The sequence below is a fragment of the Sodiomyces alcalophilus genome, assembly GCF_042370955.1.
Source record: "Sodiomyces alcalophilus JCM 7366 unplaced genomic scaffold ACRALscaffold_7, whole genome shotgun sequence".
Taxonomy (NCBI): Eukaryota; Fungi; Ascomycota; class Sordariomycetes; order Glomerellales; family Plectosphaerellaceae; genus Sodiomyces; species Sodiomyces alcalophilus.
The window spans coordinates 2195545-2213556 of NW_027263538.1; the positions used below are offsets into that span (position 1 = coordinate 2195545).

The following is an 18012-nucleotide window of genomic DNA, read 5'->3' on the forward strand; positions in this document are numbered from 1 at the left end:
ACGGCGTCAAGTTGCAACCACAGGAATGGAGGGGTCACTCACCGCTTGCCTGTTTGATTCCATTCCCCAGCCCCACTATCGCCAAGCTACCGAGTCCTAAATTTGGGGAGGAACGGAAGTGAGGCTGTAAATAAGTCCTTTTGTAGACCGCAGTCATAGAGACATATGGGATTTCTAAACTCATTGCTCCTACTGAATACCCAGCTCCCCAGAGGACCTACCGAGAGAGTCGGATACTCCTGAAAAAGAAAGGAACCTGTCCTACAATATGGCCTCCAAACCTTCCCACCTTGAGCCCTCCAAGCTTGGGACCAAGGAATAGTATGTGCCTGTCCCTCTGCCTCCCTCCCCTTGGACCAACAGACGCTTCGTCCCTGCGAACCTCGCGCTATAAGTCCTAACTCCCCGTCTTTCAACGCAAAATATAGCTGGGACAACCTGTACACCTCGGAACTGCAAAACCACGCCTCAAACCCCCGCGACGAAGGCACCGTCTGGTTCGACGATGCCGACGCCGAGACCCGCACCGTGCTCTACCTCGACCAGATCACCGAATCCGCCACCTTCGACCACGAGGTCCGCCGCGAGGACACCGCCTTCCTCGACCTCGGCTGTGGGAACGGGAGCCTCCTCTTCGCCCTGCGCGAGGACGGCTGGCGCGGCCGCATGCTGGGCGTCGATTACTCCGCCGCCAGCGTAGCCCTCGCGCGCCAAGTCTCCGAGAAGCGGAAGGAACGCCGCGGTGACGACGAAGACGACGATGACGAGGAGATGGATGATGACGTGGTCGCCGACGCACCCTCGAAAGGACAGGGCGATGGAAACGGCGAAAAAGAAGAAGAGGAAGACGAAGACGAGATCCCCCCGGTCGAATTCGCAGAATGGGACGTCCTCCGCGGGCCCCTGGAGGTCGCGCTCAACGGGGCCCAGGAAAAGACCGGATGGGACGTCGTCCTGGACAAGGGCACCTTCGACGCCGTCTGCCTTTCCCCCGAGCAGGACGCGCAGACTGGCCGCCGCGTGTGCGAAGGGTACCGCGCCCGCGTGCTGCGCCTCCTGAGACCAGGTGGTCTCTTCCTCGTCACGAGCTGCAACTGGACCGAGAGTGAGCTGCGCGCTTGGTTCGAGGGTGTCGACGCCGACTCTGAGGAGGACGGGGCCGCCGGCTTGGTCGCGGTCGGCTCCATCGAGTATCCCACCTTTCAGTTTGGCGGCGCCAAGGGCCAGGCCATCAGTACTCTCTGCTTCCAGAAGCAGGCTAAGAGGTAGGGAATGGGGACGTTCTGGCAGACCGGAAAAATAGGAGTTGGTAGACTGCGGTCCAGGGTGGGAAATGGGATGGAAAGCTGTTCTCAGATGCTAAGATACCCGTCGTTGAATCCATTGGACAATGTTCAAAAAATGTTCCTTTTCATTAATGGCTAAGAATACCTCGCATTTTCATACATCGCGAGCCTCCTGAGAAACCATGGGGGAACATCCTACACGCCAGGATATACCTCAGCCAGGTCAGGGTACAACTCGCCTGCTTTTCCCTCGTACCGCGCCGACTTCCAGCTCTTGCTCCAAGTCCTTCCTATCTATGCTTGATCCCGTCAGATCCCTGGCACGACGTGTACCGTCACTCCCCTATACCGCCGCTCTCCTACTTTCCTTTCGCCATCATCCCCGAAAACCACCCTCCAGTCTCGTCTAAGTAGTACCTCGAAAGACTTTTGGTTTTCTCTTGCCATGACAAAAACATCAGGCTATGAGAATGTCTTTTGGTGGTGGGTCAAGAGCCGAAAACGCATGTAATTATCGACGGAAAAAAGGCGATTGACAAGAGAAAGAGAGAGAGAAGGGAGAAGTGGTGCGGGAATTGTTTCATTATGTTTCGGTCCTCTATGGTGATGTATTCATAGGCTCACCGCTCGGTGCCGATCCCGTCACACTATTGGCGGCCGTGGTGGCAAAGTAACGCACATCCACGTCGTCGTCCTTTTGCAGCTGCTCGAGCTTGGGCAGGATCCGAGTCTGAATGAGCTCCATGCCCCGCGGCGACGGCGAGAAGCTGACTCCCTCCTTTTCTAACGAGTAGATGGTGCCCTCCTCGGGAAGTCGGCGCAGCACGTCGATCAAGACACCGTAAGTCTTGGCCACGTTGAACCGAATGTTCGGGATGTCATCATCAGCCAGCTTGTCGAGCAGCTGCGGAAGGATACTTCCGGCGATCACGTCCATGCTCACTACCGGGGCCAGGGTCTGCAAACAAGTGTGAGTATACATCCTCATCGAAATGCGGGAGGGGGATTGGAAGGGGGAACGGCCAACTTACAGAAATGGCAAAGCAGGTGGTCATTCGGTAGAGGTAATTGGGATGGTTGCCCATGGCCATGACCTTGGGGATAATGGCCTCGTTCGCCCATTCCACTCCGAAGACTTCGGTAAGCTTCTTCAAGTTGTGTGTGGCAGCCTCACGGATCGAGAAGACCGTGTCGCCTAGCCAGCTCATGCAGAGGTCGCTCAATTTCTCGTCGAAGAACTGCACGCCGAGCTGGCTGGCCAGGAGGGGAATATACTCGATGATGGCCAACCTGACACGCCACTGCTTATCCTCGGCCAGCTGGATGATCGCTGGCAGAAGAGATTGCGACAGCAGGTCGATGCCGATCACTAGTCATCTCGGTTAGACTTATGAACGTCGCTGAATTGAATCAATAAACAAGACGGGCAAAGAAGTAAACCCACCTTCGTTAACGAGTTCGAGCTTCGAGATAATATGCAGTCGAACCTCGGGGAATTCGTCTTTTAGCATCTGCAGGAACATGGGAAGAAGATGGTCGATGGTCCTGTCATGAGAAAGTCAGCATCAGTCTGTACATACAGGCCGGTTGCCTACCCAGTTTCAGGGGTAAAAGGGTAAAATAAAAGAAAGAGGAGACAGACTCTTGCTTGCCGAGGATCGGAGCAAGGCCGCTGATCTGGGTGCCCAGGGCGGCCCGGACGTGCTGGGAGTTGTCAGACACGAGGTCTTCGATGCTGCCCATGACGTCGTTGAGGAGAACGCTGCGGTCGATGAGAGAGCAGAATCCGGGTATTTGGCCGGCAATGGCCGTCCTGACTTCGGCCTCGGTATCCTTGAGCAGCTTGATGAACGCAGGGACAAGGTCGCGGGACACGACTTCTTCGTCCACGGCCTTGGCGATCTATCATTGCGATGTTTAGCCAAAAAAAGAACCTCCTACAAACGAAAGGGGGAAAGAGAAGAAGGAAACGGCGTCTCCTCGTCCCTCTCTTCCACCCTAGTTTCTGGTTGACGTACCTGTTCAAACTTATCGGCAATCATGTAGCGGACTCTCCAGCTCTTGTCTTCTATCAGGCTCCGCAACAGGGCGAGAATTCCGCCGTGGCTGGCCTGTTGGTCTTTGGGCACAACTTCAGCGATGGAGACGAGAATGTCGACGGTCAATAGTCGAACGCTATCCTGGTCGTCCTGGGCGAGGTGCTGGAAGAGAGGCATCATGTCCTCGATGACAACGTCGGCGGTCATCTCCTTGACGAAGTTGGCCATCTTGGTGGCGGCCTGGCGGCGAACCATAGGCGTCTCATCGTGCACGAGCTGAGCATAGGCCTTACGCATCTGCTCTTGGGTAGTGGCAGAGACCCTCTTGTATGGTGTGGTGTAGAGACCGCAGCTGGAGACCTTGGAGGTGAACCAGTCCGCCTTAGAGAGCCGGAACGTGAGAGGGATAAAGTAGTCTTCGATTTGCTGGTCGGATATCTCGCTGCAGATCTTGTTGAGAGACTCAACGGCCTGTAAAAGGAGAGATGGACGGGGTCAGAAGATCAGATGCGATACTACAAGGCAACGGGGGGCTAAGAGGCTATAAAGAGAGGAGGCGTTGGTGTGAGTGCCTTTGATTTCTGTAACGTACCTTTTCGCGCACAACTGGTTCCTCTATCGCGGCGAGATTCTCGAGAGGGGAGAGGAGGACGTGACCCCACTGAGGTCCTCCGACGTACTCGACGAAGTTGCCGAGCTCCTCGCTGAGGGCAACAAGCACTTCATCCTCGTCCTCAACGGATTCTATAGGGTTTCGGTCTCAGCTAGGGGGGCTCGAAGCGCATGTAGCCGGGTGCAAAAGGAGCAGGGAAGCACACTGACCGTCCAGGAACGGGATAAGCTCGTCGCGAGTGCGATCAGGACCCAAGGCAAGGGCGATGGTGGACAGGCGGTGAATGGCATTGAGGCGAAGGAGAACATCATCGTGCTGACAACAGAAGAGATTAGTTCAATAGAAAAGGCACGCGGCAAGCAGGAGGGTCCTGACGTCGGTGGTATAGCCCCAGGGCGGATAGGAGTAAGGAGGAGGGGCCCAGGGAGGGGGATGGTGGTGGCGGACATACCTTGAGCTCGTCTATGAGCACAGCAATCGGATACAGCTCCGGGCTGACGGTCGTCTGTTCTGCCATGACGAGCGACGAGAGAACGGAGCACGCGTCGAAAAGCGGAGAGTCAGAATAGAGGGAAAGGACTTGTCGTTTGGGCGGTCGAAGTGGTCAAGTAGCGATCGGGGTAGATCGCGTGCAGGTGATGCAACGGGGGTAAAGCAGGGTCGGTGCGGCAGCGGTTGTGGGTAATGTTTTGTGTGGGGCTGGAGGGGGGGAGGAAGGATGAATTTGGAAATGAAGGTTGAGCAACTACGTAGTCGACAGTAAAATTTCTCGACTCTATATGTAGGAAAGCGGGTAATGAGACTGGTTGATCGATACGGAGAGGGACGAAATACGCGACAGGAGCTGACCGTGCCGAGTAATCGTTCGGCTTTTGCTGTAGGCAGGGTCAGCAGTTGGAAAAGGTTGGATGGAGGTGCGAGGCTGGTGATGATGGTAGGATAGATTGGGTGGAGGGGAATGAATGGGATCAGATGTGTGTCTCCAGAATCTGAAGGCAGCTCAAAGTCGCTGGTCCATTGGGTGACTTGGGGCAGGCGGCACAGAACCTACCAAGGGTAGGTACAGAAATCAGATGTGTACATGTAGACGAGGCTTAATTAAGATTTGGGCATCAGTCCCACTTTGATAGTGAGCGCGGGCACGGACCACCTATCGCACACCAAAGAGAAGGTACGGTACGGTACGTTGGGTGCGCTTTCTAGCCCCTTGCCGATGAGTTTTACAGGTACTCAGCTTTGTAGGAAATATATACGAAGTACGAAGTAAGGCAGGGAGATGAACTACTCGTACCTGAAGTCTACATCCATTCCATCTACCTACGAATAGGTACGTTGTAAACTCCCGGTAGATCTTTCATCCTCTGTTAAAGACCTCGACACTACCTCCGTCTTGCGAGCATCCATTCTATTTCTTCCTTGCTATTATGCGACCGATCCACTCGGAACCATGGACAGATGACTTTCACCATGATTCTCCGTGGCTTTAACGTGCTCATCGGTGTCTTGAGCGCCTTTCTTATGGTCAACGACTTGGATGAGACTTTGGCCGCCCCCACGATGGAACCGGCACACCAACGGGAGGGAACCAACCTCCCTTCAGAATCTTAAACAGTCTACTTATCTAAATAAATGGTTTCCCGAGGACAGAAGTTTTCCATCTTGTGAATGATGTTGATTTGCCGATGCGCGTACCTGATGGCTACGGAATGTAATGCGCGATACATACAACCTTAGTCCCGGTAGCCGCTGAGGATGGCATCTCGGTTTGATATCGGTACTGACGTATGTATGTACATACGGTCCCCAGATAGGTACCCAATGTCACACAGTGTACCTGTCTATTGGAAGGAGAACATGGAAAACGTCGAGTAGGTACACAATAGGTAGGGTGAGGTACGAAGTACGGAATTCCATTGCCCCACCATCAATCATCCACGGTTTCGGCAGGTACCCCGTAGCTTGACACGACGTTTGGAATTTTACTGTGACTCAGGCCAAAGCAAACAACCACCACCTCCTACCTATTCGTGCATCCACACAACGTCTAGGCGGTTTCGGCGCAGTCGACCGGTTCAATCGTCAAGATGCCCACCATCGCCGTCAACAAGTACGATCTGTTCAAGGCCCTCGGTCAAACGTGAGTTCTATCCCACCACCAAGCGACGACCCCTCTATTCCACTCCCCCCACCATGGAATGCGATGCCATCGTGCCCCTCCCCCGCCCTCTCTTGAGTAAAAAAGAGAAAGATGGAACTGTCTTACCAGCCATGACCAACCTCCCCCCTCCAATGTCTACACTCGGCTGACTTGTGTATCCTTCTCTGCTTTCCTTCTATCCAGCTTCACGACCGAGGAATTTGAAGATCTCTGCTTCGAGTTTGGCATCGAGCTCGACGAAGATACCGAAAATGAGGACCGCCCCGTGGTTGACGGCGTCCAGGCGCCGCCCGAGCTCAAGATCGAAATCCCCGCCAACCGCTACGACATGCTGTGCTTCGAGGGCATCGCGCTCATGCTCAACATCTTCAGGGAAAAGACGGCACTCCCAAACTACACCGTCGTAGCCCCCAAGGACCCCAATACCCAGGTCATCACCGTGTCTCCGGAGACCGCACGTATCCGGCCTCTCATCGCAGGCGCCATCCTCAGGAACATCAAGTTCACCCCGGAGAGCTACAACTCCTTCATCTCCCTACAAGACAAGCTGCACATGAACCTCGCCAGGCAACGGACCCTCGTCGCCATTGGTACCCACGATCTCGACACCCTACAAGGCCCCTTCACCTACGAGGCTCTCCCCCCCAAGGACATCAAGTTCACCCCGCTGAATCAGACCAAGGAGATGGACGGCGAAGAGCTGATGCGCTTCTACGAGGGGGACAAGCATCTCGGCAAGTACCTGCATATCATCCGCGACTCGCCCGTGTACCCAGTCATCTACGATAAGAATCGTGTCGTCTGCTCGCTGCCCCCCATCATCAATGGGGATCACTCTAAGATTTCCGTCGACACCAAAAACGTCTTCATCGAGATGACCGCCACCGACGCCACAAAGCTCCAGATCGTCTGTGACATGATGGTCACAATGTTCTCGCAAGCCTGCGCCGAGCCCTTCACCGTCGAGCCCGTCCAGATCGTTTCCGAACACAACAACATGTCCAGGGTCACCCCGAACCTCAGCCCCCGGACGATCGACGTCGAAATCGACTACCTCAATGCCTGCACGGGCCTCAGCGAGTCGCCCGACGTCCTCTGCCGCCTCCTCACCAAGATGGCCTACGTCGCCAAGCCCTCTCCCAAGGACAGCAACCTGCTCGAGGTGACCATCCCCGTCACCCGCGCCGACGTCCTGCACCAGTGCGACGTCATGGAAGATCTCGCCATTTGCTACGGCTATAACAACCTACCGCGCTCCTCGCCCAATAAGAGCGCCACCATTGGCGCCCCGCTCATGCTCAACAAGCTCGCCGACATTGTCCGCGTCGAGGCCGCCATGGCCGGCTGGAGCGAGGTCATGCCCCTCATCCTGTGCAGCCACGAGGAGAACTTTGCCTGGCTCAACCGCACCGACGACGGCACCACCGCCGTCCGCCTCGCCAACCCCAAGACGGCCGAGTACCAGGTCGCCCGCACCACCCTGCTCCCCGGCCTGCTCAAGACCATCCGCGAGAACAAGAGCCACTCGGTCCCGCTCAAGATCTTCGAGGTGGCCGAAGTCGTCTTCAAAGACGAGTCCCTCGAGCGCAGGGCCCGCAACGAGCGGCGCTTCGCCGCCGCCTGGTACGGCAAGTCGTCCGGCTTCGAGATGGTCCACGGCCTCCTGGACCGCGTCCTCCTCATGCTCCGCACCGCCTTCCTCACCCACGACGAGGGGCTCACCAGCACCAAGACGATGGACTTCAACGTCACCCAGGCCCACACGAAGCAGGACGGCTACTGGATCGAGGAGATTGACGAGCCCACTTTCTTCGCCGGCCACGCCGCTGGCGTCTTCCTCCGTCTCGACGGGAAGGAGGCCCGCATCGGCGAGTTTGGCATCTTGCATCCCACCGTCCTGGAGAAATTTGATCTAAAGTGCGTCTGCTAACCGTTCCGCTTGCTTTCCCCCCATCCGTTCGACATTTGGCCAATTATGCACCTGAACTTTTGAAACTGACTGGCTATGTTCCCTAGATACCCCGTGAGTACGCTCGAGATTAACCTCGAGGTCTTCCTATAAAGAAGCAAAGAAATAAATCAAATGAAAGAGAAAAAGAAAAAGAAAGAAATACATGACAATGACGGGGCCCAACCTTGTTGTAGAAGATGCATAACCAGGAGGTTAGAGCTCCTGTCCCAACACTTTGTTGAGGACAATAGATCAACGAATGACCAATGAATTGCAAACATATTATCGTTGTTGCCGTTACAGCTATCGCTAGTAAAGAACACGGAAGACAACCCACGTATCCGTATCCCACCTCTACAAAATATTCGACTTGACCAACGTTCCCTCGTATCCCAATGCTGGTAATAACAACGAAAAACAAAAACCGTCCGGTACGCCATTGTCCTTTTTTTCGCCTTGACCGCTGCCCCAATGCGCTGGTTTCCCATCTCATATGAATAATCTGCCCATATACAGAACAATCGCTATTCTACTATGTGAGAGGATGGAGCTCCTGTTCAGCACGTGCAGGAACTCCTGCTTCTGGGCCGGGAGAGCTGCCCGCGCCCCCAATGCTGCTTAGCATGTTCATTCCCCTACGCAAAGCCGAGAAGGCGCTCGTGTTGTCGGCCGACGCACTCCGATGCAATCCCCTGGTGTTATCAGGCGTGAGTGTCTCGTGTGCCGTCTCGACAGCTGCGACGACCGAATGACTAGTGGGCAGGCCGGGTGGCCTCGTATTGGTGGTTTGGTATGGCGGGGTCCCCGGACGGCTCCGGACCCGCGTCAAGTCCGAGCCGAGATAGGCCATCGCCGTGGCTATGGACAGCTCGGACGCCTCTGCGGCGTTGAGGTGGGTGTTCATCTCCTCGTCGGTCCTGTTGAAGACCTGGTGCCACCAGCGGATGCCGTCCAGCTTAGGGAAGATAATCCTCTCGCGGCCCTCGACGTGGTCGTCGATGACGGGGTCGTAGTCCTTGTTGGTGAATTCGGCTTTTCGAGCAAGAAAGTAGTCCCACACCGAGGAAGTTTGCTGCATGGCTTCTGCGTCATGACGCTGCTTCTCCGAATTATAAAGAAACGTGCCGTATTGACAAGAGTAGAGATGATACAGCAAACGTCGGAGGAAACGCTCGTTGTACTCAAACCGGTCGGGGAACTGTCGGAGGAGCTGATAGACACAGTCCAGAAACTGGTGGAAAACGGGACTCGTCATCTTGGGGACCGTAGCTTCGTCGTTGGCGATGGTCCCGGTCGCCCCTTCAGCGGCCGCGTCGAGATCAGCCGGGTCGTCTCTGCTCTGGTTGAAAAAGCGCCTGGCATTGGCAATGGCATTCTGGAAGGCGTCGGTGCGGCCGTCATTCTCGCCCGGTTGGATTGTAGACCCTGCCATGGCGTCCCGCTGCACGACGAAACAGCTCTCGTGACTCAGAGGGCCGGACCGCAGCCGGAACATGTGCCCAAAGGAAAGCCAGTCCTTTTCGACGAGGTTGATGAAGCCTTTGATGGTGCGAAAGTAAGGGTCAAGCATAATCTGGCTCAGAGCGCTGAGCTGGCTGGTTCGGTCCCAGCCGTCGGAGCAGTGAATGAGGACGTGGGAGTGGTAAATGCCGACCTGCCTGGTGATAAGGCTAGCACCTTGCAGCACGGCCCTCGTGTGCTTGAGCCAGCTGCTAGATGCCAGGAGATCTAGGTTCGGGGGAAGCGGGGAGAAATCGGCGTCCTTGATGGCCTCGACGACCCTGTTGAGCGAGTTTCTCATGACGTGGATGTTGTCGATGTTAAGAAAGATCTTCTTGGCGGTGGGATAACGGTCCATGGGCTCCGACCCCATGCCTTGAACTTGGTTGACTATGGCGTTGACAGTGGGTCGCGCGTCGACGATGAGATTGCGCTGCTGGGCGCCAAAAATAAGCCTCTTCCCGGTCTTCTCGTCGAACATGTGGGGTGTGCCATCGAGGAAGCTGTCCTCGAACTTATCCGAGTCGGATAGCTGCGCCTCGACAGCGTCGATATCGCTTGGCGGAGGTGGTAGCTTGACCTCACTGTCGGAGTAGGAGGGTGCGGCGGAAAAGGAGGCGGCCACTAGCTTCTCGTCTTGGATATTGTTCTTCCGAGTGATGCCGGACAGAGGCTGGGCACTTCGCGTGATGGTGCAGTTGTTGACTGGATGCAGGTAGGTCAAGACGGGAATTCGACTTCTTGAGCGGTACTCTTTGGCGTACTTCAGGACGTTATCTGATATGGTGGAGGGAACCACCAACATGGCCGGGTACGTATCGCAAAAGGAGTAGTCCTTGTTGATCCAGGTGATGCGCCATCCCTTGTCGGGTAGCTTTTCGCTGATGCCCTGCCTGTGGAATTCTGCCTTGGGGTCGTAATGCCCCCAGCCGTTAATGGCCTTCTCTGCTTTCGAGGGCCTGTGAGTGAAAGCGTAGAGGTTCCGGATAGTCCCTAGCCTGCAGGTTCTATTCCTGATGAAGTCGAAAGCTTCACGGGCTGACTTGTCATCGGCGAAATTGAAGCAAACGAAGACAAAGTCGCGACAGCGTAGTCGTATCGAGCTTGGAATGCCCGACGATGCAGGGGCAGCCCGGAGGGTGCAGAGTGAGATGATAGGGTATGTGATCCATGATTCGCGGGCCCTCGGGGGTGTCGTGGACGAAGGAAGAGGTTGGTCCGGAGGCGGGCAGGAGAAGACAAGGTGGAAATCGGTCAGACGTAGGGTGCCAGTAGAAGTGATACCGCCATTAATGCATTGCACATCATCGAAGACCTAGGGAGAAAGAAAAAAAAGGTTACAAAACAAACATACAAAGAAAACTCGATTCGAGAATCTGAGAATCCCGCATTTGCTAGCTGCAGGAACAGGGACGGACGGGACCGGACAGGCAGACACATACCTTTCTGGCCTCCATGACGGGCCAGTGCGCACCTTTAGGCTGTAAGATGGGGAGAAAGACTGTTTGTTGATGCTGTTTTGTCTGTATCTGGATGCCTATATCTCATGTCCTCTGTCGCAGTGGGAAAGCAAGTCGGGTATCATATGATGAGGCTGTATTTACTTCCGCGGGGCCATCTACTTCGTACGGACTGTACCCAACTTTGACCGTATTACGTAGCACCTAATCATCGTGCCACATAAATCGGTAAACGGACAAGAGCGACCCCACAAGCGACCCGCTTCCACGAGTACCTTGATAGGTAATTACGAAGTACATAGTAACTTCTTATCTCTTTGCTGTCACATGACACGTCTCGAGGATCTTGCTCGACTTCCACAATTGATATCTGATGATGGGACAGACCGAAATCAAGGGGATAGCTCTAAAGAACTTGTTTCGTTGCCCGGCGAATAATCCAAGTACGATAACTTGGCATTTGGACTGCAAAGTGATGCGGCCTGAATGAAGTACCTCCAGTCCGGAGCTGGATCTTTCTTATACAGATATCGGATACAGTAATATGTTCACCGACTATCGTGCTACTGAATCTTATGCTTGTACAAAGTCTCTTTGCTAAGGAGGGTCTCGACCCTGAGAAAAGTCCAGCGCACAGACCACCAGAGACAGACGTCCCTAGGGCACAGGCGATTTTCTAAACCCACACAAGGAAATTCTGAGCCGAGCCGCAGCCTCTCCAACACCAGCGACCGACGACGACATCACCTCGCCCTCTCGACTCTTCACGCCCCTCCAATCGCCCATCTCCTCCCGATCCCCGTCGAGTTTTCGGACACATAAGTCAAGATGGCTGTTCCAGGCACTCAGATGTAAGGACTTCTTCCACGGCTGTCCAGTTCTCTCTCCTCAAAAACCCCCCGCAAAAACGATCACCAACCCGTGTGGTCGCGAACTTTTTTTTTTGTTCTCGTTCCTGGGGCCACCTTACCTGCAGAAATCAATCGCTCTCGTTTCTCTGGTCCCAGCCACAGAAACATAAAATTCCACTCATTTTCGTTGTCCGAAATTTGTAGGCTAACCATGGCTATGTGTTTTCGGTTCCCCCGCGATATAGCTCCAAGCGCAGAAAGTTCGTCGCCGACGGCGTCTTCTATGCCGAGCTCAACGAGTTCTTCCAGCGCGAGCTGGCTGAGGAGGGCTACTCGGGCGTCGAGGTCCGCGTCACCCCGACCGTGACCGACATCATCATCCGCGCCACCCACACCCAGGAGGTCCTCGGCGAGCAGGGCCGCCGCATCCGCGAGCTCACCTCGCTCATCCAGAAGCGCTTCAAGTTCCCCGAGAACAGCGTCTCGCTGTACGCCGCCAAGGTCCAGAGCCGCGGTCTCTCCGCCGTCGCCCAGTGCGAGTCCCTCCGCTACAAGCTCCTCAACGGCCTCGCCGTCCGCCGTGCCTGCTACGGTGTCCTCCGCTTCATCATGGAGTCCGGTGCCAAGGGTTGCGAGGTCGTCGTCTCCGGCAAGCTCCGCGCCGCCCGTGCCAAGAGCATGAAGTTCACCGACGGCTTCATGATCCATTCCGGCCAGCCCGCCAAGGAGTTCATCGACCACGCCACCCGCCACGTCCTCCTCCGCCAGGGCGTGCTTGGTATCAAGGTCAAGATTATGCGCGGCACCGATACCGAGGGCAAGAGCGGTCCTCAGAAGGGTCTCCCTGATGCCGTGACCATCTACGAGCCCAAGGAGGAGCAGAACGTCATCCAGCCCATGAGCCAGGATTACGGTGCCAAGGCCGCCCAGGCCCAGGCCCAGGCCGAGCAGCAACGGTTGGAGCAGGAGGGTGCTGCTGCCCCCGAGGAGGAGGCGCCCGCTGCTGAGCCGGAGGCTTAAGGGGGATGCGGCTTTTTTGATGTTTGTTAGTGGAGAAGGGAATGGAAAGACTTTTGACAAGCAGAGAGCAAACTAAAAGGGTCCTTGGGGGAGTGGGCTGGCTTTACTACCACAAATGGCGTCTTGATCTCATTTGCGTCTCCCTTGCGGCAAAGGGAGTTTTCGGGAACGTCTTTGGTTGCGGTCTGGCTTGTAATGATACACAAACCATATATGAGAGCAATGACAGACGTGGACACCCAGCCTGCCTTTCTGTCCCGCGTGATAATGGCAAGCCCTTGCTGGGGTGATATGATGTATGCTTGCTGGCAACGGCCTTATGAAAGTTCTCGGCATGGAACTCGGTCAATATCTAACGGGCTTCAACGGGAAAGACTTTTACTGTCTATCTATTGACCGCGGCAGGCCATGTAGCTTCCTCAAGACAAAGCGACCCTGCTCCCAAATGCAAGCTGTGTCCTGACAAGTCCGTCTCTGGCACCGCCTAGTATCGCGTCTAGTAATCGTACAGAGCAAGCCGTGTTCGCTTCCGAAGCGGCATGTCTAGGACCAAAAACGAAAAAGAAAAGAAGAAAAGAGGAAGCAGTAAAATCAAGTCATTGCTGATGAATCAAGCCCTTCCTCCCCACGAAACGCCAAACCCCAAGGCCATGGTTATATATATAATGCCAACTCGGAAGCGTAACCAGTGGAAAATCAATCCGTGCATCTTGTCCTCACCCCCTCCCCTCCACAGGCACCAGTCCTGGGCCGGCAGTCGTTGAACCTCCCCCCAAAATCCCTTGCAAAGCATGTGTCTCGTGAATGTCAACCCGCGGCTTTGATCTTCCAATGATCTCTTTTCTCGGGGAAATATACAAGTGTCAAATCGGACTCTCGTGGAAAAAAAAAAGCAAACGGCGATAACGGCGGCCAACTTGAGAGCGATGAGCGGTTTACCTGTCGTGCGATCGGCGTGGCTGCATCTCGATGCCCTCCTGGGTTTCTAATTTCCCGTTTGCTCGGCCGTTCGGGCGGCCCGTGCCATCTTCGTCGCTCTCCTCAGCGAGGTCCGTCAGCCCAAACTCGGCACCTGCGTCGTCGTCATACGCCCTCATCAGACCGGTGGTGTCTCCGTGTTGGCTGCTGAGGCTATGCCTGGGGTCGGTGCTTCTCCTTGCCTGCAAGCTGAGACGAGTCTGGATGCTGGACACCATGTCGGTCCCCGTGGCGTCGGGACCTCCTTGCCCGGAAATCATCTTGTGGCCGTACGGATCTGACCTCGAGAGGTTCAGCAGGTAGACTCCGGTGAATGTGACCAGGAAACCACAGAGGAGAGACAGCGTGGTGACGACGTCGGTGGTGTTGAATCCGCTGAAGAGGATGAAGGACGCACACAGCGTCGCTGTGGTGAATGTGACGTAGTAAAGGGGATTGACACTATACATTCCCGGTTAGTCAACGAAGCCCCTCAGATCCTTTCCATGGGTGTACTGACATGTTGGTGGGGAAGTGGGCGAGGGCCTTGTTGAAGTAGTTCATCTGCGTCAAGATGCAGACGGCGGTCAAGATCATGAAGACGTAGGTAGAGGGGTGTGAGAACTGGTTGTTTCCGGCCATGGTAAGCTTCAGGGCGATACCGAACGCCTTGACCGACATGACGGATATCGATCCCACCGTCGAGCAGATGGACAAGTAGATGAGCGCGTTCTTCCTCCCATGAACAGGCGCAACTTTGTAGATCATGACGAGGGCGAAAAGGGTAACAGTGGTCATGTATAGAAGAAATCCTAGCAGAAACCGTCAGTACCTCCACGCTACACAAGCTCCAGGTCAACAGCCGGACGCTCGTGGCAAATCAGCTCACCTGGTTGAATAGCGTAGTGCAGGATCTGGTCAATGGTCTCGATTTCCTCGTCCGGTGGTGCGTGGAGCACGATGATGACAGCACCGATGAGGCAGATGGCGCTTCCGAGCCTACCCAGCGTGCCCAAATGCTCCTTGAGGACGTATGATCCAAGCACGGCGCCGATGAGAACTGAGAGCGCACCTAATGGTGTGACGAGAATGGCTGGCGCGAAGGCATACGCGGCGAAGTTGCATACTTCTCCAACGACCACTATCCCTGGCTGTCAGCGTATCGTCGGAGTCGTGAGGAGGGACGTCAATCATGCGGGCATACGTGTTGCGATACCGGCCCACCAAACGGGACTCTTCAGATATACAAAGCCGTCGCCTTCAAACCCGTGCCGTTCTTCGGCCTGCATCAGACCCTGTGGTGAAAGCCATGTTAGCTGATGGGACGGGAATCATAGACGAGCGACCGATGCCGAGGTGAGTGAAGCGCGACGGTGGTCGGAGGAATGTACCTTTTTGGTGATCACGAAGCTAACACCTGTGGAGTTGACCCATATTAGCTAAGGCACTTGGGTGAACAGGCAACAGGCAGCAGGCAGCAGGGACTATACCGATCGCTAAACTGGATGATATGGCCAGCGACAGGCCGATATATCTATATCATCGAAGAGTATATCAGTCATCTGCTGTATCTTTCGTGCGTCGAGGAATACCCCCAAGACGCCTCCCGCATATCGCAACATACTTTTCCTCCATTGTGATGGGTGGGCGAAGGACAAGACTGCGCGAAAATGAGGGTGGGGGCGAAGTCGAGCGTGCGCGATTATGGAGGTCTCGAAGACGGTGGAAAATCCGAATGTCGTAGCCGACGAGGGACCCGACGAGGCTCGCGCCAGGCGAGAGGGTAGAGGTGTGTCGACGGAGAGAAGAGTGGGAGAGAGGCCACCGTCAGCACGGAATCATGGATTCTCAATCGGCACAACTGGATGGTGTCTTTTTTTCCGGATACGTGGATCGCTTTTGCAGCTTCTTGGATTCGGAAGGCTACCGGGGGAAGTTCAATGTCGGACAATCGGCCAGTCGCAGAAACGTCCAGAGTAGGGTCGGCCGTTTCTTGTCGGAGAGTGACTGGGGAAGGGATCGTGGAGGGAAGTGAATTTGTTTCGACCACAGGCGGAGACGGAAGCGCTACGTAGCGTGATCCGGAAACCCCAGTGGCTCCGTGCCGTGCCTGGCTGGCCAGTTTCAGCACCAGCCCCTGGCCATAAGAGTACGTAATAGGGATATTTAAGGGTAAGCCCCACAGCACCAGCCACAGAATAATACGGAGTGCGGTATAGGTACCCGCAATTATAAGGTTTCGGGGTAGCCTGGAATGCTCACGTAATACACCTCTGGTTCTGTATTCGTACAACGTATTATTAGGAGCTGTATTCATAAATGCAGCCACACATGCACAAATGCACCCCCACTCGTTGCGGACGCGGGCTAATCAGCATCGACGCTCTTTACTCACGTGGCGCCAACCAAAATAGTTACATTACTATCCGTCTCATGGTAAATCCCGATCGAAACATGCCAATGCCGTTACCTGCTCGTTCCAGTTACTGGTACTAGCCTATACCGGCCTGTACGAAGCATGTCAATCAAGATGGTGCACAATTAGACGAAATTGACAGGATCATGCCGTGTTCGATCCACGGACAGTTTGAAAACATCCAGCCGCTGATATCCACCGACCACATCGTGATACTGCTTGCCCTCGATGCAATCCTCCAAGTCCATGTCGGCATAGAGAATGCCCTCTTCCCGTTGCAAGTGCTCCGTGGCAACCTTCTTGCCGTCCTCGTCGAACACGAAACCAGGCATGAGAGCCCCCGTGGGATCCAGGAACATGGTCGCCCCGCGCTGCGACTGCTCCAGAGCCTCGCGGACGTGGTCCCCCGCACCGGACGCTATGGCGTCGACGGCATCTTGCCCGAGCACGCCAGCACAGAGCACGCCGAAGCACTTGGCCTCGAAGCAGTGGGCGGCAGCCCGTGTACGGTTGGCGGCGACGTTATCGTAGTTGGCGTTGTTCGAGACGCTCGAGACTAGGGCAGCATCGTCGGCGTCGCTCGGTGGTGCCGCGGGGGTTCCCGCAGGCGCCTTGCTGGGGAGTCGGGTAGGCCAGATGGCCGGCCAGGTGGAGATGTGGAGCTGTTCGCCCTGAGCCATCAACGAATACCTGGCGAGGGGGTTGGTGTTCTCGCCGCAGATCAGGTTCCCAATCTTGCCAAACTGCGTGTCTGCCACCTTGAGCCCGTGGCCGTCGCCGGGCGACCAGGTCAGTTTTTCGAAAAAGGTCGGCATGAGCTTCCTGTGGTGCACGAGGACGTCGCCGTGGTTGTCGATGAAGATGTTCGAGTTGAACAAGGTCGCGCTGCTGTAGCGGACCTTTTCCGAGAACCCGATGCTGACCATGACGCCTAACCTCTTGGCCTCGCGGCGGAGGGCGTCCATCTCGGGGCCGTCGGCGTAGATGGACTCGAGGGCCATGCGCTTGAAGAAATCATGGTTGTCGGTCGGGGCACGAAGCGAGCTCCAGGCGGGGAAGGCTGCGATGTAAGTCTCGGGGAAGATGACGAGGTTGGCACCATTTCCAGCTGCCTCCTTTACCAACGCAAGGGCTTTTTTGGTGGTGTCTTGCGCGGATAGAAAGACCGGAGCGGCGTGGCATGCGGCCACTCGAATGTTTCGAGGCATTGTGAATGTGGGCGTTGTGATGAAGGACGTGGGAGGATTTCGTTGTTATCTCTCTCTCTGCTCTATGACAGCTTACTTTCCTCTTTATTTCTGAGCGTCGGTCATTGATCTGATGTCCGACCAACTCTGGAGACAACAAAGCAGATGGAGGGGGAAAGAGGATGACCCCGCACTCGAACTCTGGTCCCGACAATCTGGCCAGCGTCTAAAGCTCGCGACGTGATAGTGTAGATTTCCTGCATCCTGCAGGGCTCGTCGTCGAGTCAAGTCCGTGCATGAGCACTAATTAATGGCTTTCTCCAGAACGAGCTCGAGCTTGGCTTATCACCACTGACTGGGTCATAGCTCTACGACTAGGGGCGGCGGCCACTTATCTGCACCATGACAGGGTACGATGATCATCTGCCAACGGGATTTGTGGAAGTTGCCAGGTTCTTCACTAAAATCCTTGGAACAGAACATGGTACCTAGAACGTACAGCGATATTGGAACAAACGCAAGAGGCTAGGCGGTTAATGAAGACCTTTCCCTGCTCTCATTTGTCGCTCATCTC

General features: G+C 55.4%; 7 protein-coding genes across 7 annotated transcripts; 3 read left to right on the forward strand and 4 right to left on the reverse strand.

Annotated features, from left to right (window-relative positions):
* Positions 1-268: 268 nt before the first annotated feature.
* ACRALDRAFT_1082863 (uncharacterized protein) lies at positions 269-1269 on the forward strand (the record flags this gene model as incomplete). Its single annotated transcript, XM_071019367.1, has 2 exons — positions 269-321; positions 429-1269. 2 exons carry the CDS (start codon positions 269-271, stop codon positions 1267-1269), a joined length of 894 nt encoding a protein of 297 aa, XP_070872649.1.
* Positions 1270-1884: 615 nt separating this feature from the next.
* ACRALDRAFT_2029407 (uncharacterized protein) lies at positions 1885-4455 on the reverse strand (the record flags this gene model as incomplete). The annotated part of the gene is made up of 8 exons (XM_071020587.1): positions 1885-2244; positions 2318-2655; positions 2731-2831; positions 2929-3188; positions 3305-3796; positions 3918-4069; positions 4148-4253; positions 4390-4455. 8 exons carry the CDS (start codon positions 4453-4455, stop codon positions 1885-1887), a joined length of 1875 nt encoding a protein of 624 aa, XP_070872650.1.
* A 1567-nt stretch (positions 4456-6022) lies between these two features.
* On the forward strand, positions 6023-8158 carry ACRALDRAFT_2029408 (uncharacterized protein; the record flags this gene model as incomplete). Its single annotated transcript, XM_071020588.1, has 3 exons — positions 6023-6075; positions 6280-8013; positions 8113-8158. The coding sequence occupies 3 exons, from the start codon at positions 6023-6025 to the stop codon at positions 8156-8158; spliced, it is 1833 nt and encodes a 610-aa protein (XP_070872651.1).
* Positions 8159-8579: 421 nt separating this feature from the next.
* ACRALDRAFT_1058011 (uncharacterized protein) lies at positions 8580-11004 on the reverse strand (the record flags this gene model as incomplete). Its single annotated transcript, XM_071015931.1, has 2 exons — positions 8580-10862; positions 10990-11004. The coding sequence occupies 2 exons, from the start codon at positions 11002-11004 to the stop codon at positions 8580-8582; spliced, it is 2298 nt and encodes a 765-aa protein (XP_070872652.1).
* An 831-nt stretch (positions 11005-11835) lies between these two features.
* ACRALDRAFT_2043987 (40S ribosomal protein uS3) lies at positions 11836-12878 on the forward strand (the record flags this gene model as incomplete). Its single annotated transcript, XM_071021391.1, has 2 exons — positions 11836-11858; positions 12104-12878. The coding sequence occupies 2 exons, from the start codon at positions 11836-11838 to the stop codon at positions 12876-12878; spliced, it is 798 nt and encodes a 265-aa protein (XP_070872653.1).
* Positions 12879-13813: 935 nt separating this feature from the next.
* On the reverse strand, positions 13814-15124 carry ACRALDRAFT_2043988 (uncharacterized protein; the record flags this gene model as incomplete). The annotated part of the gene is made up of 4 exons (XM_071021392.1): positions 13814-14297; positions 14356-14647; positions 14725-14976; positions 15040-15124. 4 exons carry the CDS (start codon positions 15122-15124, stop codon positions 13814-13816), a joined length of 1113 nt encoding a protein of 370 aa, XP_070872654.1.
* Positions 15125-16138: 1014 nt separating this feature from the next.
* On the reverse strand, positions 16139-17566 carry ACRALDRAFT_1065147 (uncharacterized protein). The gene has a single exon (XM_071017104.1). It carries the CDS (start codon positions 17457-17459, stop codon positions 16377-16379), a length of 1083 nt encoding a protein of 360 aa, XP_070872655.1. The 5' UTR covers positions 17460-17566; the 3' UTR covers positions 16139-16376.
* Positions 17567-18012: the final 446 nt, after the last annotated feature.